This window comes from Corvus cornix, chromosome 4A (genome assembly GCF_000738735.6).
Source record: "Corvus cornix cornix isolate S_Up_H32 chromosome 4A, ASM73873v5, whole genome shotgun sequence".
Taxonomy (NCBI): Eukaryota; Metazoa; Chordata; class Aves; order Passeriformes; family Corvidae; genus Corvus; species Corvus cornix.
This window is the reverse complement of record NC_047058.1, coordinates 19,764,003-19,787,441: the sequence shown is the minus strand read 5'-3', so window position 1 is coordinate 19,787,441 and position 23,439 is coordinate 19,764,003. Positions and strand designations below refer to the sequence as shown.

The 23,439-nt window shown below is 57.5% G+C and overlaps 2 protein-coding genes across 4 annotated transcripts; both read right to left on the bottom strand.

Moving 5' to 3' along the window:
* Positions 1-1,024: 1,024 nt before the first annotated feature.
* LOC104691700 (hepatocyte cell adhesion molecule-like) lies at positions 1,025-7,854 on the bottom strand. Its single transcript, XM_039572194.1, has 10 exons — positions 7,504-7,854; positions 5,493-5,840; positions 4,071-4,340; positions 3,502-3,618; positions 3,200-3,301; positions 2,656-2,778; positions 2,364-2,456; positions 1,998-2,090; positions 1,728-1,785; positions 1,025-1,197 (listed from the first exon to the last, which is right to left on the bottom strand). Exons 1-10 carry the CDS (start codon positions 7,556-7,558, stop codon positions 1,149-1,151), a joined length of 1,308 nt encoding a protein of 435 aa, XP_039428128.1. The 5' UTR covers positions 7,559-7,854; the 3' UTR covers positions 1,025-1,148.
* An 85-nt stretch (positions 7,855-7,939) lies between these two features.
* TMLHE (trimethyllysine hydroxylase, epsilon) lies at positions 7,940-19,169 on the bottom strand. Of its 3 annotated transcripts, XM_039572196.1 has the most exons (10): positions 19,093-19,169; positions 18,725-18,952; positions 15,539-15,662; positions 15,060-15,232; positions 14,263-14,439; positions 13,242-13,521; positions 12,098-12,217; positions 11,308-11,544; positions 10,513-10,651; positions 7,940-9,658 (listed from the first exon to the last, which is right to left on the bottom strand). In XM_039572196.1, exons 4-10 carry the CDS (start codon positions 15,229-15,231, stop codon positions 9,527-9,529), a joined length of 1,257 nt encoding a protein of 418 aa, XP_039428130.1. In that variant the 5' UTR covers position 15,232; positions 15,539-15,662; positions 18,725-18,952; positions 19,093-19,169; the 3' UTR covers positions 7,940-9,526. The 3 variants fall into 3 exon arrangements, with proteins under 3 accessions (XP_039428130.1, XP_039428129.1, XP_039428131.1); XM_039572195.1 differs by lacking the exon at positions 15,539-15,662; XM_039572197.1 differs by lacking the exons at positions 15,060-15,232; positions 15,539-15,662.
* Positions 19,170-23,439: the final 4,270 nt, after the last annotated feature.

The following is a 23,439-nucleotide window of genomic DNA, read 5'->3' as shown; positions in this document are numbered from 1 at the left end:
AAAGCTCCCCTGGGCTGCAGGAAGTGCATTGGTGTGTTGTGTCAGCCAGGAACAACAGCCCCTGGCACAAGCTGGGCACGAGTTTAATCCTGCCCTGACTGAATAAATCCCAGAGTGTGCCGGATGCCCTGGGCTGGGCCCGAGGAAGAGCTTGACAGCATCCACCTCCTCCCATCCCAGTTTTTGTCCTTCCTCCACCTTTACTAGTGGTAAAGCCAGGATGTATTTCAAGTTACTACAGGGTTACACCCAGAAAAGTATTTCATGCTATCCCAGGTGTATCTTACACAAACAGCTCAGCCACCCGCTCCAGGAGCAGCGCAAATCCGTGCTGGAAAAAGCCTCCCTCTGTGGATGATCCATGTTGGGATCCAGGGTCAGGGCACTCCTGGTGGGTCTCCCTCTCAACTCCTGACACACACTGCATTCTCATCCGGGTTTTTGGAGAGCAGTCCAAACTGTGGAAAACAGGATTTCTCCCCATTTTCTTGATCCAAGAAGCCCAGGAGCTGTGATGTTCCTACACAAGGATGGGAGGATGTGGGGGGATGAGATATGAATGTGATGCTGCCGGTTCAGGCAGGAAAATCCAAGGACGAAGACAAGAAAAAATATAAATAAGGTGGATAAGGATTAAATAATAATATGGATAAGGAATAGTGGATAAAAGGGATAAGGATCCACATTCCTGCTGGCCACGAGGAGCAAGACTTCCCCAGCCCCAGTGCACAGGCAGGACCTTGTGGGGAGCACCCAAATCCTGGCCCCATACTAAAGGGGACAGGCAGCAGATGGATTTAGGGGAAGAGCACCCCAAAACATGCCTTGAAATATCTGCCCGGGGAGCCGTGGAAGGAGGGGGAGGGTGCCTTGGGTTATCCACAAACATTAAATAAAGATAAACCAGTGAAACTCCTGCAGCTGCTGCTAAAGGGGCTTCAGGCCTTGGTTTTCCAGAGAAAGAAAGGGGAAATGTGCATTTGGCCTCCCCTGGGTCTGTTTTAATTAAAAAAAAAAGGCAGAATCAGGTTAATTTCATGGACATTTATTACAAGGATCATAGAGGAACCAAAACTGAGAGCCCTGAGCCCACTCAACCTGGGGAAAGGCTTGGGCTGGCTCAGCCAAGGGAGAACCAGCCCGATGGATCAGCTGGGAACGGGGTCCTTGGTGCCTGGCTGGGACATTTCGAAGGAGCTGGAAGGAAGAGGAGGGGGGACAGGCTGAGCATCAAAATCCTTCCCTGTGAGGGTGGGCAGGCCCTGGCACAGGGTGCCCAGAGCAGCTGTGGCTGCCCCTGGATCCCTGGCAGTGCCCAAGGTCAGGCTGGACATTGGGGCTGGGAGCAGCCTGGGACAGTGGGAGGTGTCCCTGCCATGGCAGGGGGTGGAACTGGATAATCTTAGAGTTCCCTTTCCACCCAAACCATTCTGTTAATCCATGAATCCAGGAGGAATTAAGGCTTGAAAGCTTCGGGCTGAGGTTGTAAGGGGGAGCTTTGAGTGGGGTCTCAAGGGCTTTGCTGGATGGGGACCCCACCAGAGTGTCCCCCTGAACCCAGCATGAACCCAGGGGCTGCCAGGCAGTGCTGGGCTGAATCTTCCTTGGGGTCTGGGTCTTACACCAAAACACAGGGTGGTTTCTGTGTCCTGCCTCTTTCACTTCAAGATGTACAAATTCATGTGGAAAATAGGGATTTATGTGGAAAATAGGAACAAAGGATCTACCTGACTTTGTCCGTCCAACAGACGTCACGGTCCTTCCGCCAGCCCTGCGTGGTGTGATCTGTGAAGGACAAATCTGTTCCAGATCAGGAGAAGGTGTGAGACGCACCAAGGACGGGGTGCTGTGCTTGGGGTACCGGGGGAGGGAAACGGTCAGTGAGGCCCATTGGCCATGAGGGCTTCCAAAAGCCAAATAAAACACTTCAAAATGATTCCTGCTGGACGGTGTGGGGACCCGGAGGCATTGGGAAGAGGATGAAGGAGCAGACTTACAGCAGAGGCCGATGGCGAGGAGCGGGAGGGCCGACACGGCCGCTGTGCTGACCACCAGGATGGTCACGTTCATGAGCTCGGCGCATCCTTCTTCTGCCACCGGAGAAAACAGGAGCCAGCACAGAGCAGAGGGAGGGGAAGGAGGAAGGTGAGTTACCACCATGAAAACACACACACACAAAATAGAAAATAAAATAGATGGAGGATGTTGAAACTGAATTTCGCTCCTGCCAAGATTTCACTTCCCCGAAAATCCCGGTTTGTTGGGTTGGTTTTTTGACGTTCATCTCCAACAGCCGAATTGAAGGGACGTGGGGATGACACGAGCTGTGGCCTCGGGGCAGCCCCTGGGGGATCTCTGCTCACCATGGCGGTGGTAGATGTTCTTGATGAGGAAGGTGGTGGTCAGCACCACGGTCACCACGGCCCCCGGCGCGGCGTAGCCCATGGTGCGCTGTGCTGCAGAGGGAGACGGGAAAAGGGATGTGGAGGAGCGTCCCAGGGTGCGGGTGGGGGGCTGGCCTCACCCAGGCTCTGCTGTGGGATCCACCAGCCTGAGTCAGCACAGGAGTTCTCATTTTAAAAAGTCAGGGATGATGTTTGGGGCAGAATAACCCCCCTTGGACCAGTTTGGGCCATCCTTGGTGGAGCCGCTCACCCTTTTTGCTCTTCAGATGGTTGAAATCCGTGGGCTGGAAAATGACGGTGGTGGCCACCAGGAAGGTGACCACGGTGAGATAGCTCAGGGCGATCTCGGGCAGGATGACAGCAACAGAAGGGCCTGAAAGACAACGGGGCGAGGCAGAGACCCCGATGTTACACTGCCACCCCCGTCATCACCTGGTAACCCCGCACTACATCCCTCCCCACCCTCCTCTGACTCCCAGCCTTTCCTTGCAAGCGGCCTCTCCATTCTCTGATCATTTTACTGTCCTTGGGACTCATCCTGGGAACAGGCTCGGGGAAAAGGGGAATAACTGCATCAATTGTCCAGGGGGTGTGTAATGCACTTGGTGGCGCAGGCTCCCCCCGACCTGGAGATCACACCTGGATCACGAATTGCTCTGCAGGGGTCAATCACCCCACACTCCACGGCCTGACTCCCCTGTCCCCCCTGCCTCCCTCTCTGGGCCCCACCGGACTCTGCATCTCCCACGGGGTCTGTCCCCCCTCCCTCCAGACCGCCCCGCAGCCCCTCTGACCTTCCTGCCACATCCAGAGGATGCCGGCGGTGCCATCCAGGATGCAGGCGATGCACACCAGCCCGCAGGTGTAGGAGCTGAGCCACCTCCAGAGCTCCCCCCCTAAAACCCAGGGCAGAGCGGGGTGAGCGCTGTGACCTCCGGGAACCCCGTGCCAGCCACCAGCCCCTCCTCAGGGTGGGGCGCAGCCCGTGCCCACCCCGGTGCTGTGGGGTATCCCAGGACCTGGGGGTTCCCTCAGCAACGCTCTTTGCTCTCCCCCACCAGACAAGGGAAAGGGGGTCCCGCTGCCCCCAACTCACTTATCCTGAGCTTTTCGGACTGGCAAACGGGAATAATTAATCCCCAGGCCGAGACAACAGCGAAGACCACAGCGACCACCGCAATCCTCAGGGTGTCCTTCAGGAGACGGGAGAGACCTGGGAAAGAGCGACCCCGAGGGACAGGACACGGGACATCAGCAGGACCAGCACCACCGGCTCTGGTGGCCGCAGGCATCCTCCATCACCTCAGGGATGCTCCGTTTATCTCCCAGCTGGTGGCCAAATACCCTTCATGAAACGTCCAGCCTGGGGTGGGTGCTCCCCACAGGCTTCCCGGCCGCCCTCCCACCCGTGTCCTGCTCACATCACCTTGGCCAAGGGCCATCATTTTGGAGCTGCTCCCAGAGGGAACGGCCGATCTCCTGCCAAGGACTGTGCCTGGGTGGGATCAGGGACTGGGAATGGCTGCGGATCATCCCACGATGGGCAGCTCCTGTCCACAGCGTGTGGGCACCACCCCCCGGGGAAGGAGGCTGAGGGAGGGGATGGAACCCCTGAGGCATCCCCAGGGAAGGGTGGGGGGCAGGAGGAGCAGTGGGAGGTGAGACCTTCAATGGTGACGTTCAGGGAGCTCTCCTGCCAGCTTATCCCGTTGCTGGCGTTGCAGGAGTAGGAGCCGCAGTCCGACCTCTGGGCTGGCCTCAGGTACAGAACGCTGCGGCTGCTGGAGAGCCGGGAAACTCTGGCTGGGGGAAGTGGCTGCCCATCCTTCTTCCAGGTGATGTTGTCCACTCTGCCCTCTGCCACCTCACAGACAATCTTGCCAGTGGCCCGAGCCAGGAGACCACTGGTCCAGAGCTGAGGGCGGGACACGGACCCTGGAAAGGGAACAGAGGCCCCAGCACTTCTCTCAGACACAGAACCACAAAATGGTTTGGGGTGTGAGGGACCTTAAAGCTCATCCCATACCACTCCTGCCCTGAGAAGGGACACCTTCCCCTATCCCAGGCTGCTCCAAGCCCCAGTGTCCAGCCTGGCCTTGGGCACTGCCAGGGATCCAGGGGCAGCCACAGCTTCTCTGGGCACCCTGTGCCAGTGAACGTGACCTGGAGCACCCCTGATGGGCCCGTGGGCTGCAACTGCCACCACAGCATTTCCCTGGGGAAGTCCATCCTGCTGCTGCACTTTGCAGGACTGGTTTTTTTCCAGTTGAATCACTGCTTTTAATGGATGTGGGTAAATACGGAGCGTTTCAAAATGCGTCAGGAAATGAGAAAATAGCAGGGAAGGCAGCAGATCCCACTTGGATTGCGTGTGGTTGGAGGGAGAGGTGGGTGGTGAAGGGCTGCGGTGGCATTATGGCCATGGAGCGATCAGTGAGAGGCTGGATAAGCCGGAGCAAATGAAGGGAATTGCTGGGAGCAGTGCTGAGGAGGGACTTCTGAGCCCTTTCAAGTGCCTCTTATCTCTGTGGTGGCAGCTGGCGCCTGCAGAGGGCAAGGGGGACAGCCTGGGCTGAGGGGTGGTGGCTTCTCCAGAAACCTCAGCTCCGCTGGCTCTGCCAGGTGTCCCCTGGCAAAGGGCTCGGGGGAGGAACCCTGCAGGTGGCAGAGTCACAGCAGCCCACCAGTCCCTCCCTTATCCCGCTGGTCCCTCCGTGCTCCCACCAGTTCTTCCATCCTGTTACTAGTCCCTCCATTGTCCCTTTATCCTCCCATCAGTCCCTCCAGCCCTGCACTGAAGTGTGGAAAATGGGAGGGGATTGCCTTTCCAGGATGGAACTTGTCCCTCTGTCCCAGCCAGGCCCTTGGAAAGTCTCACTGGGCAGCACATCCAGATCTGCTCCCCTAGGACGGGTTGGGAACCTCTTTCCAGGGTCTCCACACAGGACAGGTGCAAACACGCTCAGGACTGGCCCATCAGCCCTGGCTCAAATCCCTTCTCCAACCCCCCTGGTCTGGCTCCTGGTCCCTGTGCAAATTCTGCTTGGATCCATCGCCCCACTCCTCCCTCCCAGCGCCAGCACTCACGGAGGACTTCCAGCTGGATTTCCCGGCTCTTCCTGTCTCCTGTGCTGACAGTCACTCTGTAGGTGCCACTGTCGCTTTCCTGGACATCCTCCAGCGTGAGTGATCCATTGGATGGATGGAAAGCGGCTCGTCCTGCGTAGGGGGCGAGGATGGCGGGGGGGTGAGCCCCGCCACGGTGCTGCAGGATGGTGTGGGAGCTGCTGCCACTGCGGAATTCCCACTGCATGGAATCGCTGTGGGTGACGTTGTCCAGCCCAGGGAGCAGCACGGAGGATCCCACCGCAGCTGTGGCTCTCTGCTGGGGAGGTTCCGCTGCCTCCAGAGCCGGAGGGAACGGCACCAGCAGCCCTGGAGGGAGGAGAGGGGTGGGGATGGGGCTGGGAGAAACTGCTCCGAGGAAAGGTGTCCCTTTGGTGGAATGAGCTTCTCCTACCTGGGTTTTTGTCATACTGACCTGATATCCAGGGCTCATTCCCAATGCATAGAGCCCTGGAATGGTTTGGGTTGGAAGGGAACTCAAAGCCCGTCTCATTCCAACTCTGCCACCCACAGTGACACCTTCCCCTAGACCAGGCTGCTCCAAGCCCTGTTCAGCCTGCCTTTGAACACTGCCAGGGGTGGGACAGCCACAAAACTCCTGGTCTTGTTTGGGGCTGAATGTGTCCACATGCTCCCAGCAGTGCAGGATGCAGCCATCTTCCCGAAATTTCTGGGCTTGTCACGACTGGGGCTCTAAGAGCTGCTCAAGGACTTTAGGGGGAGCTGCTGTGGGGAGGTCACAGCTCCCAGAGCCCCATCCCCAGTAAAGAGGATTCCAGGAAAGAGGAGAGGGGCAGGAAGGGGCAGAGGGAGGGGGAGAGCTCCCAGCTCCTGTGGCTCTGGAGCCGGGCAGGGTGGCCCAGGGATCCTCACAGGCTGTGTTTGCTCTCGGCCCTGTCTCTCAGCTCCTGCCCTGATAAGCACCTGTTCCCCTGCATTCCCACTGCACCTGCCAGGCAAACGGCCCTGGAAACTCCTGCTGCTCCCACAGGGAATGGTGCAGCACAGGTGGGAAGGAAAAGAAGTGGGACAATCCAGGTGAATCAAGTTCATCGGGAGATTTTAATTTCTCTCACTTATAACCTCAAAAGGCAGGTGTTTTCATGCCTGCCTGCCCCCAAAGTGTAGATGTGGAGGAAGAAAATACAATTTAATTACTAAAAAGTCTTTTTCTCTGAAAAATTTCCTTTTTTTCTGCTGAGAAAACACTATTTCTAGAGAACAGAACCATGAGCTGAAGGAAAGAGGAAAACACTCAATCTTTTACAGCTGCAATGGCCAAAACTCATCCTACAGACACTGAGAGCTCCCTGACACCATCCCAAAATCAAGCTGTGGGGTACTGGGCTTCCTTTCTATTTTAGATGCTCATCCTGAAAACCTCTGTCCATTTGGATCCAGCACAGGCTGCCCAGAGCAGCTGTGGCTGCTCCATCCCTGGAAATGTCCAAGGCGAGGTTGGGCAGGGCTTGGTACAACCTGGGGGTGGAATGGGATGAGCTGCAAGGTCCTTTTCCACCCAAACCCTCCTGTCATTCCACGGTTTGTGTTTCAAGGCAGCCAGTGCCTATTGAAGGAGCACAGTGAAAATGCTCACACGAGTTTGACTGCAGTAAAGTTTGTGGCTTTAAAAACATCACGTATCTTTACATACATATTTTTGACACAAACACACGTGCTAACACATATCCCTCTGTTTCTGTGTCAGCACACCCATCAGCCCCACCACAAATCTGGCTGCAGCAGACTTTTATCCCCGGAGCTGTGCCTGGCTCTTCCTCCTCCTCTCCCCCTGGACAAACGCACCTTTGCCTTCCACCTTAAGCCTTTTACCCACCTAAAGAGTCTGGCCCAGAGCTCCCCACGCTCGGCTCCGAAGGGGTTTGGAAGAGGCGAGGACCCGGCGTGGAGCCCCGGGGCCGGCCCCGGCTCCCAGCCCAGCCCAGCCCAGCCCAGCCCGGGGCCACCTTACCTGCGAGGAGCACCCAGGCGGTGCCCAGCAGCTCGGCGGGACGGCACAGCAGCATCTGCCAAGGGAACACGGCCCCAAATCGCCCCGATCTCAAATATCCCCTTGAAAACCCACGCCGTGCTGAGAGCCGCAGGTGCGGCTGTACCGTGGGGGCTGAGCCCTGGGATGGATTCCCGGTGCCGCGGGTATTCCCAGCCTGTTCTCCTGCCGATGGCTCCCCTCCCTCGGCGCCGATTCCCCTCCCAGAGCCCTTCCCGGCAGCAGCGGCAGCTCCCGCTGTCCCCGCGCCGGCCGCTCCCCGGCTGGGAAGGAGCTGCCGCTGGCTCCGGCACCGCGCCGGGATCGATCGGCGGCTCCGGCGGCACCGCTCACCTTTGGCCCGGGGGTCCGGCGACACCTTTTGGTGGAAAATACCCTTTCTGTGGGCAAACCATTCTCTTTTTTGTACAAGCTTTTATTAATATCGTTGTGATTATGGCGATTCCTTCAGTAAATTGTGACTCCAACTCAGAATCTCTCCTAGTGTTTTTCCTCCACTACGGAAAGGGGGTGGCTGGAGGGGGCTTAATTTTCCTGCTGAGTTTTAAAATCGGCACAGCTGGCTCTGCTCCGAGGAGAATCCAGGCTCCTGCCGGGATCCAGGGCCGCCAGTGGGAGCAGCATCTCCCAGGGCAGCTCACCAGGCACCACCTGCCCAGCCTCGGCTCAGAAATCCCACTGAGCCCTGCCTACTCCCCGAGGCTCACTGGGGATGGGAAGCACTGGGAACACTGAGACTGGGAGCATCAGGGAGCTCACCCCACAGCCAGAGCAGATTCCAGGAGTGTCCTGGCGCCGGGATCTCTACATTCAGTGTTTGGATTGAACAAAGGCAGCAGGTTTAGCACTGTGCACCTGCCCTGAGGACACGGAGCACCTCACACAGCACAGCCAGGGGGAGCGGGCCCAGCCCTGCCTTAGCGTCTGGTCAGAGCAGAGGGAACACCCCAAAATATAGGGCAGAATGAAAAATTCTGTAACAGCACGATTTGCTTTTGCTCCTTACCCCGTGGCCCTTCAGTGTGTCACATCTCAGTTTACTTCCCCAGCTCCCAGGAGCTGAAAGGCACCTCTGAGTTACACTCAGAGTAGGAGAATTTTGGGGAAAAAATACACCCAAAGAGTGAGGTTTGTGCAGCAGAGAGTGTGATGGTGACCTAAGGCCGATTCCTTAAGAAAGGATGGAAGAGGAGGCACGGAGGGAAGTTTGTCAGAAGCCCTGTGGCTGCTGAGCGTTGCCCTCAACACAAGTGCAGTGCAACAGGCAGAGGGAACTGCAGCACAGCAGGACTGGAAGCCAAGGAAAAGTGGGAATTCCATCCCTCACCTAACATGGTCACCTCTGCTTCCCAACATGCAGATCTTGCTGCTTTCCCTTTCCCTTTTCTCTAACCTAAACCTTCTCAGAAATGCCCAAAGTACACCAGGATCTCTCCAGGCAGCTTGGCTTGGATCAGTGATAAGAGACAAGACCCCAGAGATTTCCATTCTGCTCTCCTAAAAGTCCCCAAAAACTGGCAGCTGAAAAAAAGGCCAAACAGGGAATAATGCAAAGCTTCCAGATCCTGAAGGCACGTGCTTGGAGGAGCACTTCCCGAGGAGGGATTAACCCAGCTGAGCCACCCTGGCTGCGAGCACGGAGAGCAAGAGCTGCCTGTGCTCAAAGGCAGAGCGTGGTCCCAAAAAATGGTCCCACAACCTTTGGTTTCCCCCTCTCCTGAGCAAGCCCTGGGAGCTGCTTGGGGAGGGTGGAAGTGTCTGAGGTATTGCAGTGTCTTTGTGGTGCTGAGGCACCGGCACAGAGGGCCTGGAGTGTCTGGGGGGCACCAGCTCAGCCGGCCTGGCACGGAGCGGGGGCTGGGGGCTCCTGCCTCTCCCAGGGGTGGGACTGGGGGGCTCCTGCCTCTCCCAGGGGTGGGACTGGGGGGCTCCTGCCTCTCCCAGGGGTGGGACTGGGGGCTGCCCGGCTCCCTGGAGGGCTGAGCTAGGCCTGCAGCCCCAGCAGGCGGGCGGTGTTCAGCACGTCGTCCCTCGTCAGGTAACAGCCGCAGAGCTGCCGGTACCCCGTGAACGCTTCCCGGCCGTGCAGGACACGCCAGTTATCCACAAACAGGGCCTGCAGGGAAGGGAAAAGGGCATCAGGAGGAGAGAAACCACAGCAGGCAGGGCCAGGAGCCTCTGGCAGGCAGGTCCTGGGGATCCCTGAAGACTGGAAAAGCAGGTAAGGGTGTGCCACAGTGGGCATGAGCCTCCTGTTCCACACTGGCACTGGTGAGGCTACAGCCAGCTGCTCATGGCATCCAGCACAGCTCTTTCTGGAGCCAGCCCAGAAACACATTTTGGGGTTTCTTTGCTTTTCTACTGGAGAGGAGATAGTTCACCAGCAATAGACAGTGGCCATCTTGTCACTGAATCCCAGAATGCTTGGGTAGGAAGGAACCTTAAAGCCCATCTTGTTCTACCCCCTGCCATGGGCAGGGACACCTTTCACTGCTGCTTCAAGCCCCATCCAACCTGGGTTTGAACACTTCCAGGCATGGGGCAGCCCTGACCTCCTGCCTCTGCAGTGTCACCTACCCATGCAAGGGCTCAAATAAAACCTCAGAACTGTAATTTCTTCTGGAAGAAGTGAAAGCCTGAACATTTAGTGTTCCAGCCTCTCTGCTCCTGAGGATTCTCATTTCAGAGGCTGGAAACTGGGACTAACTTTCCTCGGAGGCAGAGCTTGAACTAAACATCTCTGCCCCACCTGGAAGCTCATGCTGCTTCAGGAAAGAAGGGAAACACACACACAGAGGCACTACTGTAACTTCAGAGCACCCAGAAAGAGGAAAACTGCTGGATCTGGCAGTGCCCAGACACTGGCACACCCACAGAGCACCCTGCCTTTCTCCCTGCGCCAAACCCACAGGATTCAGCTCCCAAGTCCCACCCTGGACCAATCCCGGAGGATGCAGCTCCAGGTCCCACCTTGCCTGGCTTCAGCTTGACCCAGAGCTCGTTGTCGGGCCGGCGCAGCTCGGCGGTGAGGGCGCGGTGCGCGTGGTACCAGCGGCGCACCACGTCATGGGGCACCGTGTTGATCACGGCACGGTCGTAGTTGTTGTACCTGCAGGGAGAGCAGAGACAAGAGACTGCCCAACGTGGCTCCAGCTGCTTCCAAGAGAACCTCAGGAGCCCGTGGGATTAGCTGGTATTTAAGGGACGCTGTGGAGGTGACCAGAGAGGTTGTGCTGCCAGCACAGGACTTTTGGGAACACGGCACTGAGGGCAAGAGGAGTTTACTATCAAGTGTAAACCTGTTCTTCCTGGTTTTCCATGGAAGGACATGGCAAGACTGAGAGCCGTTTAGAATGGAAGTGCAGAGCAGTGCTGGACAACCTCCAGAACTGAGCCAAACTGTAGTTTCAAAAATCAGCCCAAGATCCCTTTGGAAGGGCTCACTGTGCTCTCCCTGCTCCCTGTGTGGCAGGAGAGTTTCTAGGGGCTTCTCCAGAGAAGGGCTGAATTCTTCTGCATCTCGAATGGAATGGGATGAGGGCTTGGAGCTGAAGGGAGAATGCCAGGAGTGAAAAATCAAAGCTCAGCACCGACACCCATCTCTGTATCAGCGGTGCTGACGCTTCCTCTAAAGCGGGAGGAACACAGGGTGCTCTGTGGTTTCACCCCTGCTCCTCAAAGACACACTCGCTTTTAGTCCATGGAATGTCCTGGAATACCACCCCCACAAGGTGCTCTCCTCCCCAGAGGCCTCCTGGGCGTTACCTGATGAGGTAAAGCTCGTTGTTCCAGGGGTACACGTTGAGCACCGGCCCCACTCCGATCATGTGGTTGTGGCAGCCGCCCACGCTCTCCACGTACTCGTGCTTGAGGGGCACCTTGGCGAGCAGCTCGAAGTGCTCCGGGGCCCGGCGCAGCACCTGCTCGGCCGCGTGGAACCCGTCCACCAGCAGCGTCCGCCCGCCCGTGCCCTCGTGCTTCAGGCAGTGGAACACCTGGATGCTGCATGGAGACACAATCCAAGAGGAACGACCATGGCTGCCTGTCCCTGGGCAGAAGGTGCTCCCCAAGGACACGGCCAGGTGTGGGTGGATGCACCACCTGCACCTGCTGCTTCTCCGGACCCAATCCCACGCGTTTTGCTGGGTGAGGAGGCAGCAAACTGCCTGTGCTACTTCCCGAACCCAGTGACACGAGTCTGGGAGACCTCAGGAGCTGCAGGATGAAGCCCATGTCAGCCAAAATCCAAACCCAGAGAGGCTGTGGCTGCCCCATCCTTGGAAGTGTCCAAGGACAGGCTGGATGGGGCTTTGAGCAACCTGGGATAGTGGAAGGTGTCCCCTGCACGGGGTGGGACTGGATGGGCTTTAACACAAACCAATCTGGGATTCTGTGATCAGACAGGCCCCAGAATTGCGGCAGTACATCCCATCAGGAGCCCTGGAGACAAGGACATTGTGCTGGCATTGCTGGGGCTCCCTCCTGCTCCTGCCCCCCGTGTCTGGGCAGCAGCAGCAGCAGCAGCAGCAGCAGCAGCAGCAGCAGCAGCTCGTACCCGCAGGGCTCCTGGAAGTAGGTGGTGTCCGTGTGCCGATCCAGGGCCAGCTTGGTGTAGGCTGTGTCTCCCCGGGAGAAGTCAGAGGTGAAGTACCACATCCTGCCATAGATGGTCTCCCTGGAAAACAGACGGGCACTTATCACGGATCAGTGTCCGGGTAAGGCACAGCCTCCCCTGAACTTGAGTTATTCCCCTCTGTCCCATGCACAGAGTCATTAAAGCAACTTCACAAAATTCACATTGTCAGGGATGGTGCTTCTAATCCCTCTTCTGGTGTTCGACTCCTCTTTTTCCTCCCCAAAAGGCTGCTGGTGACGAGTCTTCCCCTCCACAAATGCTGATGTTTCCACACCAACCATCATCCCCAATCATGGAAGTGACACGAGGAGCTGCCTGAGTGCAGCCAGCCCTTACCTGTATCCACACAGGGCTGCCCAATAATTCCATTCCTTCTTCCCAGAACTCTGCTTTCACTACCTCCCCCTGCCAGCAAGAACAGCAGGGAAGGGACAGCAGGCAAGGCCAAACAGCACTCGGGGGCTACAGGGGGAGGGTGCCTGGAGACAAAAGCTGGCTGGATATTCCCTGGAGCCCTTTGTTTCTATGTCATTAACAGGAATCCCTTCTTTTCCAATGGGCCCAGGCAAATCAAACTTTCTACAGCTTGGATAAGGCCCCAAACTCAGCCCCTGGCCTGCCATGCTGGTCACAGCCAGCACAAACTCCTCTCATTGCTTTTATTTAGCAAGAGCTCCAACTTGTTTTTGATCTCCCTGGCTCCCAGGGCCAGGCTGCCCTCGCGACCCCTCAAGTCATAACAGGAAATGTCTCTCCTTGCAAAGCTCTGCTCTTCCCAGACAGCCACTTCCTTCAGCCCCTCCCCTCTGCACAGTCCCACTATCACAAAAGTCATTGGATGCTCTGGGGCAGCTCCATAACTGAGTGACTCCCAGCTCTCCCATAAAGCAGATCCCACAGTGGGATCCTCTATCCCAGGTGAAGTGGAGCAGCCAGAGGCTGTAGAAGACCCAGAGCATTTGTCTGCAAACCAGGCTGTGGCACAGAAAACACAGGGTAAGGAGGCAGCAGCTTTCCAAACAAAAAGAGAACAAGCCTACCCTTCCCAGGATAGCCCAGATACCTGATGATGCTGATCCTCTCTGCCAAGATTTCCGTGTCCTCCTTGGTGGGAGTGACATTCTCCACAAAAGCAATCCCATACAACAAGAAATTCTGCAGGAATTCCTTCAGCCCCTCGTCTGTCTCCAGGAAGCTCCGGCAGTCGACGGAGGGGACCTGGGCTTGCCGGTAGATCTCAGCATTCCAGAGGATCCGGGGGTGCATGACCTGCTGCTTCTGCCCCTCGTAGCTGTTCCTCACCAGCCACTCCAGCCCGTACCGTGTCACGTGTCCGTCCGGCCCTGGCACAGGGGCAAGGGCAGAGTCACCAAATGCCACTGACCAGCCTGAAATCGTGGCACCCGTCAGCCCAGGACAGGCCTCACCCTTGTCACCTGTCTGGGGATGGGCTCTTTGCACCCTGCTGTCACCCAAAATAGCATCTGTAAGGGCACGAGTCCTAAAGGTGTTGCCACTGCTGCCACAACTCCAAATTCAGGGCGGCTGCAACTCCCTCCCAGTTTGGGGTGGCTGCAACAGCTCCATCCAAATTCAGGGCAGCTGCTGCAACCCCCTCCAAATTCCCAGCCAACCATCCGCAGTGGTTTTGGCTTTTGCTGACAGGACTCCAAGGACAATCAAAGCTCTGAAGTCAAGCCCTCAAGTAAAGGCAAGCTCCACCAAAAGGAAGAAAGCAGCTGGGAAAGTGAGGAGAAAGGATGGAAAATGGGCATCGTGAGCAGGGCTGACAGCTGCTCACACAGGCCAAGGAAGGAAAGAGAACCAACCGTGCCATGCCCCATCTGTTCACCACCTGCACTGCTGGGGGAGCTTGACCAAACCAGACACTGCACACACACAGAAAGGGCTGGGGGAGGAAAACCACATCAATTTGATGCTGAGCTGTGCTCACAGCCAGAGCAGCGTTTAAAGCCTGCTCACAGCTCAGTCTCTTCCCAGACAGGCAGATTCCGGATAAAGCTGCCCTCTCCCAGCACAGAGGGATCCAGCTCCCTCCACAACAGGAGGTGCTCAGGACTCACAGGTGAGGAAGAGCGTGGTCTCGTCCACCCGCACGGCCTGGGGCCGGATGGCCAGGTCCACGCTGGCCGTGTCCAGGCTGCGCTGGTTGGTCTTGGCGTTGTAGCAGGAGGCGGAGCGGCAGTGGTCCCGCAGCCACACGAAATCCAGGCGCATCAGGGTGCTCCCGTACCTCAGCTCTGCCAGGGATGGGAGCAGAGGATGCTTTGGGGCAACAGGAAGGACAAACAAAGCCAAGAACTGAAGCCCAGTTCCACACCTTATCATCCCAATTACAGGGGATGCAGTGGTACCCCTTGACATAACTTGTCACGTGAGGAAGACCTGGCAGAGGATCTTGTCAAAGGCCTGGCTCCTTTGCTTGGAGCCACTGTGTGAAATGCTGAGCAATTCCCTTTGCTTGCAGGTGACTTGGAGTACTGAGGTCCTGCTGGCCTCAGCTGCCATCACCCTGCACAAGGTGGGGCAGGAGAGGTGGGCACACACCAGAGCTGAGGGGGTCTCTGCCATGGAGAGCCTGAGCATGGCACAGAAAATGGTGCCTGACAGGGCAAAGCTCAGACTTTGTAATCCCTGGATTTGATTACTGATTTAGCACTGCCTCACTTGTCATAGAAGACAAGGCTGCTCCATCCTGCCTTTGGGAATTCCCGAAGGAAACATGAAACAGCCCCAGTGTGCTTCCCTCTAACGCAGGCTATTCCAGAAGGAAAACACAAATCATTCCAGGCAACGAGGGCTGGAAACTTTCCCTGCTGTCCCTGGTCAGAGCAGGAACACCCACACCCAGCACACCTACCGAGATGGTCCTGGTGCAGCTGCCAGGCACACCGGGGGGCCGCCGGGGCCGTGGGGCAGCAGCGCACCGGGGCAGCCGGGACGGGCCCGAGGTCCTGGGACAGCCACGGCCAGCGACGTCCGGTGCTCCCACGCTGCCCCCGGAGCAGCCACGCCAGCCTCTGGCACCACATCCTGGCAGTCAGGAGAGAGGGGACAAGGTGACTTGGATGTGATACTCTGTCCTAAACCCCAGCAGGACACAGCCCTGAGCAGACACAAAGGAGATGCCAGCAAACTGTGAGGGTGGGCAGGCCCTGGCACAGGGTGCTCAGAGCAGCTGTGGCTGCCCCTGGATCCCTGGCAGTGTCCAAGGCCAGACTGGATGAGGCTTGGAGCACCTGGGATCGTGGAAGGTGTCCCTGCCCATGGCAGGGGGTGGAATGGGATGAGCTTTAAGGTCCCTTCCAACCCAAACCATTCCACAATTCTGTGATTTACCAGGCAAAGCCATTCCAGGAGCTGTGTTCAACACTCTTGTGCAAAACAGTGGCAAAGCCTCATCTCTGAGGGTCTTGTCCCCCCTCCAGCATTCCCAGTTTGAATTCACCATTCCTGGATGGAACTGCAGCAATTGGGGAAGCAAAGTGACCTTGGTTAGGGAAGCAGTAACAGAGGAATCCAGTAATTAGGTCAGTTCTAGAAAAAGCAGGCAAAACAATGAGGAGGAGGAAGATCTCTGCTGCTGGTGAAGGACACAGCTGGCATGGAGGAGAAACCACCGTGATTAATTTTAGGATAGAGATTAGAAGACAATTTCTCAGAGGGAAATTTATAACAACTCTTCAGTGCAAAGAGCAAGGACAAAAACCTGACAAGTTTTAGGAGATGAAGCCTCAGTCTAAATGCCTGTCATGTTTATGAATTTCTGGGGGCCAGGTCTAAACCCAGCAGGATTTTAACAGCACTTTGAAGTGCACTGAAATGTGGTCTCTCTGGATAAGACACAGGCTCAGAAAGCATTTCTTATCCTAGACTTCTGATTTTCCCTCATTTTCTTATCTGGAGAGTCCAGGCACTGGAGCTCTGGCTGTCCACGCTGCTTCTGCTCTGCAGAGATCTCAAAAGCTGCTGATAACAACCAAATCCACAGAGGTGCCGCACTCCCAGCCAACAGCTTGTTAGGCAGGCATGAAAGAATGCAGACATCTCCAGGGAGAAGAAGTGGGAATGTTTCAGAAGAGAAGGTCTGAGATGGAGGCACACTGACACACTTCAGCCATGGAGCCCTTTCCATGAGGAATTTTCCCAACATCCAACCAAAACCTCCCCTGGCACAGCTTGAGGGTATTTCCTCTTGTCCTGTCCCTCGCTACCTGGGAGAAGAGACCAACCCCCACCTGGCTCCAGCCTCCTTTTCCAAGACATCCATTTCCTGTTCCCGCTCCCCAGCTTTGACAATCTGGGGTAGGAAAAGGAACGAGCCCCATTTGATGCACAAACCTCAGAACCAAGTGAATAAAACCTACAGCTACAAACTCCAGGAGCTGCCCCTGATGCTGATCAGCTTTAAAAGCTTAAAGAAATTATTTAAATGCCTGAACCAACGACTCACAAAGCTTAAGATTATCTGAGAGAGGGAAGCTCTGTCCAGTTCGCCTTTTGGAAAACAGAAGGAATCTTGTTTGCACACACAAACAGGACCCAAAATGCCAGGAAAGGCTCACCCACAAACCCATTTAGCACATGGCCTGTGCCTGGGGGAGCTCCAGCCTTAGTTTGATCTTTCCACACACATTTCTTTTATCTCCTCCTCTCCCAGTATCAAAACTGAGCAGGGAATTAACACAGGTAATGGGAAGTGACCCAGATAGTTAAACCTAATCAGGGACATCTCGTGCTGCTCTTACTGGAAGAAAACACCACAGGCAGCTCACTGAGAGCCTTAAATTCAATCTTTCCAAGAGATACTAAAACTAAGAGGCATTAAACCCCCCCAAATCTGTATGATTAGGGAGGATTTACATTTTTTTGTTGTTTCATCAGAGCTAACAGCTGGATGAGCTACGTGAACAGCAAACTCTCTTCCTGCACCTCCTGCTACCTCACCTTTATGCTTTACGCTGTCCAGACACCTGGGCAGCAGTGAAATGAGAGAATTCCAGAGAACATTTCCCTCAGAATTCGAAGAGAAAGGGCAGGAGGGAGAAGACATCAAGTTCTCAGTGCATAAACACACAAGCTGGGTGACACAGGAGCAGGCACAGAACACACAGGATGAAGGAGAGAAGAGTGCTGGAGGGAAAAGCAGAAACCTCAACGCTGTCGTGGTTTGAGGAATTCCCATCAGTCTCTGGAGAAAAAGGACAGGAGATGCTGTGGAAGGAGCAGAAAGGAAGGCTGGGTTTCACAGGCCCTGCAGTTTGTCTCACAAGAAACATTTTAAGGAAACAAAACTGGGTTTAACCTCTCTGAGGAAAAGCCACAGTCCCCATTCTGGGCAAAGGAAATGGTGCAAAAAATGAGTGACCAAATAGTTTCAGCAACGGGAACATCTAAGAAAGGAGAAACCCCACAAATCTGGAGGCTTTCACCAGCTTTTAGCCAAACCCTCCTGGGCACGGGATGACCCCACTGCCCTCCCTGCCCTGCTCCAGCACTCCCAGCCTGTTTGTGCAGCTCCTTGGAAAAAAAACTGGGAGTTTTCCATTAAAAACATCTCGAACATTCAGCTGCTCACACTCACATGGCCATTTTTACTTCTGGAAGCACCTGGCTAGAGCCAAGGTTTCTGATTCATACAGGAAGATGTCAGTAGCACAACAGCTCAAAGTGAGAGAAGAGAATTTGGGTTTTGATGCTCTGGGATCCTTTAACCTGACAGCTCTCCCTGCAGTGAAGGAACACCAAGAAAAAGAGGAATTCTGCAAAGGCTGAGCTGCCCTGAGGGCTCTGCCAGAGCCAGAGGAGCCGAGAGCACAACCCCAGGTGACAAACCAGATCCCCCAGGATGGCAGCACCTCTTGGACAGGACACAGGCAGAGTTTAACAGCCTGAGCTGACTCAGTTAATTACAATTAATTACCACAGAGACAAAAAGCAGACTGGCTGTTCCCTGCTGAGCTCCTGCCCTCACCCTGCAGACAACTCCATCAGATCTCAGCTGTCAGGAACCAGATTCCCCTTCCAGCCCTTCCCCACATGGGATTTCAATGAAATTAAGGAGCTAATAAAGACATCCCAGGCACTGCCAGCTTCACAGCTACTTCATTTTCCTGGAAGCAAAGGGAATTATCTGCTCACCCCATGTTTCACACTGACCACCTGACTCCAGGCCCCATTCCCAGAACCTTATTCCAGCCTCCTGTTTGCATCTCTCCCAAGCAAAGCCTTTCCAGGCCACACAGCTCAACAGAAACAAGTCCCAATTCCTGTTTTTTTCCAGCAAAGCAGCCAGCCCTGGTGGTAGAACCCCCACAGAGGAGTCACTGGAATAAACTCCTATTGCTAAATCACTTGATGCTCTGGGTCCTGCCCGGGCAAAGAGGAGCCAGGCAGCTCTCCCGGGCAGGGAGGGGTTGTGTTTTTCCAGGGAATGAGGGAAAACAGCCCTGCCCACGAGCTGCAGCCTTCCATTCCTTTTCCATGGGATCGTAATCCCTGGGTGAGCCCCGGGCCCGTCGTTACCTGGGACCCTGGAGCTGGGGGATGATGGAGCGAGGCTCCGGCCGGGCCGGGGATGCGGGATGGATCACGGAGCGGCTCTGCCCGAGGGAATTCCGCAGCGTCTGCGCGGCTGCTTCCCGGCTCTTCCCTGCTCCTTCCTCCTCCTCCTCCCTGCGCCCACCAGGCCGAAAGCGGCCGCTCGGAGCTTCTCCACATCAGCCGCCCGAGGGAACCGGCGTCTCGTTGACCCTTTAAAGAGGAAAAAAAAAAACAAGGAAAAAAACGACGTTGCAAACGGGTCCCTCGCCGAGGGGGCCCAAGCGCAGCCCCCGAGCCCCGGGGCTGCGGGGCACCGCGACCGCCGTGCCCCGCCTCGGCCCCCGACCCACCTCGGCGGCTCCCCGGCCCCCCGGCGCGGCCCCGGCGCCTCGGAGCGGCGTTGCCGGGCCCCAAAGCCCGCGGGCGGCGGCGGGGCCGGGCGGGAGCGGGGCCGGGCCGGGAGCGGGGCCGGGCCGGGAGCGCCTCAGGCCGCCCCGGGGCGGGGCCGCCGCGCCGAGCGCCGCCGCCATAGAGACGCGCGGGGCAGAGCGTCCGCAACCATAGAGGCGGGGAGGGAGGGGGCCGGCGGGAAGCCGAGACCAGACCGAAACAAGAGTGTGGACGGGGCCGGGTCGGAGCGGGGCCGCCCCGGGAGGAGCAGGACGGAGCGCCGGAGGCGGCACAGAGATCGGGGAAAGGGCGGATAAAGCGCCGCGCAGCACCAGGGAGACGCGCGGGTGCCGGAGCGTGCGGACGGCGCCAGCGGTGACGGGCTCGGGGCATAGAGCGGTGCCTGCCAGAGCTGCTGCCCCTGGCGGGCAGGCGGGGAGATGGGCAGCGGGAGGGGAGCGGCGCTGCCCCGTCCCTGTCCCTGTCCCCGTCCCCATCCCTGTCCCTGTCCCGGTCCCCATCCCTTTCCCCGTCCCCATCCCTTTCCCCGTCCCTGTCCCTGTCCCTGTCACCACCTTGCCCCATCCCCGTCCCTGTCCCCGTCCCCATCCCTTTCCCCGTCCCTGTCCCCCTCCCCATCCCTGTCCCGGTCCCCATCCCTTTCCCCGTCCCCATCCCTTTCCCCGTCCCTGTCCCTGTCCCCATCCCTTTCCCCGTCCCTGTCCCTGTCCCTGTCACCACCTTGCCCCATCCCCGTTCCTGTTCCCGTCCCTGTCTCTGCCTTTGTCCCTGTCCCTGCCTTGCCCCCGCCCCGTCCCCCTCCCTGTCCCTGTCCCTTTCCCTGCTCCCATCCCTGTCCTGTCCCTGTCCCTGCCTACCCCTTCCCCGTCACTGTTCTCCCTTCTCCTGTCCCTGTCCCCGTCCTGCCCCGCTGCAGGTGCTGCGGTGCCGGGGGTACACACACACACACACACCAGCTTTTGGGTTACAAACCGCTGATTTTCATCCAAACGCACCGGAACATCGGCGTGTGCGCCGGGCTGGCAGCGGCTCCCCGCTGGAGGGCTGCCTCGGCCCGGCGGTGGCGACCGCTGCCCCTCCGCCCCCTCCACCACCCCGGCCCTGCGCTCCACCGCCTCCCTGGAGAGCGTGCCCAGCCCCGGAGATGCCCCGGAGATGCCCCGGAGCATCCCGGGGAGCATCCGCCGGGACCCTCGGGGCGGTGGCTCCGGTCCCTGGTGCTCCAGGTTGTTCTGCAGCACGAAGCACCCGCAGGGATTGATTTGGTGGATCAGAAAGAGCTCCAGAGCCGAAAGTGGGAGCGGCAGGTGGCACTGGGGACACGGCGCTGGCGGCGGGGGGGAGAATAGATGACAAGTGGTGACACTGGAGCCCTTGGGGGGTTACCTGGGGATCAGGATCAACCTGTCAGGCACAGAGAATTCCAGAATGGTTTGGGTTGGAGGAGACCCTAAAGCTCATCCCGTTCCAACTCCCTACCATGGGCAGGGACACCTTCTACTACCCCAGGTTGCTCCAAGCCTCATCCAACCTGGCACGGAACATTTCTAGGGACACCTTCCTCTGTGCTTAAACGTGATGGTGCCTCCCTGGGGTGGGAATGGGGCAGGATGAGATCCCAGCGGTGCCTTCCTGGGGTGGGAATGGGGCAGGATGAGATCCCAGCGGTGCCTTCCTGGGGTGGGAATGGGGCAGGATGAGATCCCAGCGGTGCCTCCCCGGTACCTGTGCAGACAAACTGCCCCAGGGAAGCACTGGGAGCTACTCCCCAGTGCTGCGCCGGAATTTCCATGCCTGGTTTTCCAAAATCCAGGTGTTCTGAGTCTTTCCAGCTTCCCTGCCGTGGCACTCCCGGGTGTGTGGGCAGAGGAGCCGCTCGCTGTCATTGTCCTCGCAGCGAGGGGACGCGCTGGTGCCACCGCGGGATTCCTGATTTCCGAGTGTTTTTCAGGAAAGGGGTGGGGGCGGCGCCTGGAGCAGGCAGAGGAGCTGTCGGGGATCTGCTGCTTCCCAAAACCTCGGTGCAGCTCCCGCGGGAGATAAACAAGTTAGTCACTGGGTGAGCTCACGGCAGAGGCATCCCGGCCTCCATGAGAACTTGTCGCGGGCCCTTCCCGGGGTGCGATCGCGCCCCGGTACCGGCTCCCGGGAGGAGGCAGCGGATGCGATGAGCAGCCTGGTGCTCGGCCCTTCCTGGCAGGAAGCCCGGGTCCCTGTCCCTCCGTGCCCGGGCACAGCCCCTCAGACCAGCGGGGACTCACCGGGTGCCCGCGGGATCCAGACGTGTTCCCGACGGGAGCGACGGATGCGAGCAGACGGGATCAAACAGTGCCTCAGCTGAAGTGCTGGGGGCCCTGGGGGGCTCTGGGGAGGGGAGATCCCTCTCCCGTGGTGTCCCACTGGCTGCATTTGGGATGGGCAGTGCAGCAGCATTGGGGTGTCCCGTGGGTTGTGCTCATGGGGTTGTTTCTCTTCGGGGTGTGGAGCACGGTGGTCTCTGGAGCTCATTGGGATTTGTGGTCCCTCCTGTGCCCCACAGGGCCCCGTGGGACAGGGACAGGCAGCGCCGGGACCCTCCTGGAGGAGGCTGACGTGCCCCCCAGGAACGTGGTGCTCTGGGGATGCACCTGCTGCTTGGCCTCAGCACGTAGGAACGCATGTGCTGGGAAAGAGAGTGCCTGGGAACTTTCTGGGGATTTCCCAGGGAGAGCTGGGATCTGGGAATTTTCTGCCCTCCCCTTTCTCCCCTCCTTCCTCACTCACACGCTGCTCCCGGGGTCACAAACGGCTTTAAAAAAAGCAACAGCCCACACAATGCTCTTCCCTTCTCCAGCGGGCGCTGGTGACGAGATCCCGCATCCGGTGCAGGGGATACGGAATTAGCCCTGTGCCTGGGAAAGGCCCTGCAGGCCCTGCCGTGGGTCCCGCACCGTGGGGGCTCCGTGGCCACGCGCGGAGGAAAGGGACTCCGGATCCCGCAGGTGCATCCTCCACTGGGCCTGCTCAGCTGAGTCGTGCAAGAAATCCATCCCCCTTCCCTGCCCCAGGGCTTCCTGAGGCGGCCTTGGTGGTGCTGATGTCAAACAGAGCTTTGGGTGACGTGCAGGGCACACGGAGGTTTCTCTCTGCGCATGGGGGACGTTTCTGGACATGGTTAGGATGGGGAATTCACATTTTCCAGGAAATCTTGTGGCAATTTCAACAAGAGCAGCAGTAACCCAGGGTGGCTGAACCAAGGGGATATTCCTGGAAATGGCTCATGGGACAAAAGTTCTGAAAAATCTTGCTGTGGGTGTTGGAACTGTTTAATGAATGAGCCACCTCAACCCTGCTCGACGTGAATGATCCAACAAAACCCATCCCAACCATTCCAGCCGAATCCAACACGAATGAGCCAACCCAACATGAATGACCCAACCCAACATGAATGACCCACCTCAACCCAATGCAGATGACCCAGCATGACCCAACACGACATGAATGATCCAATGTAATCCAACATGAAAAACCCACCTCAATCCAACCCGACAGGAGTGACCCAACCCAACTGACCCAACACAACCCATCATGAATGATCCACCCAACACAATCCAATGCAAATGATCCATGTAACCCAGCACGAATGACCCGCCTTGACCTAACCCAACCCAACCCAGTGGTGCACGGACTGGAGCTCCAGCTGGCTGCTCCTGACCTACCCTTGCTGTTGGAATGACATAGAAAGAGGAAAACAACCTCTCCCACCAGGACTTCTCCTGCAAACAGGCTGTGCGTTCCTGGTGAGCCATGGCTGTGTGTCAGGGACCTGGGAATACAGGGAGAATTTCTGGTGGTCCAAGGGCTATCGGAGCCAAGGGACTTGTGCTGGTCCCTTGGACGCAGGGGTGGGCTGCATGTGGGGCCACTTGTGGCATCACTGCCTTTGGTGCTCCAGCATTGCTTCTCCCCCAGGCCAAGCTCCCACTCCCAGGAATGCATCATGTCCCCGTGGAAACACAAATGATTATTTATTTAACTTGTTTTGGTCTTTATAGATTTAATTGAATTCCCCATCTCTCACTCTCTCTTTTTTTTTTTTTTTTTGGTTATTCGAAGGAAGGAAGGAAGCCCAAACTCGGATGTTTGTTTGTTCTGTCCTGGCTGATGTTCCCTTGGTCGCACTCCAGTGGCTGATAAACTGGCAGAGAAGTGGAGCGTGGAGCACGGCAGAGCCTGGGAAAGGCCAGGACCCCACTTCCCCCAGCCTTGCGTCATGGTTTCTCTCCGATTATCTTGGCCTGGGGGCC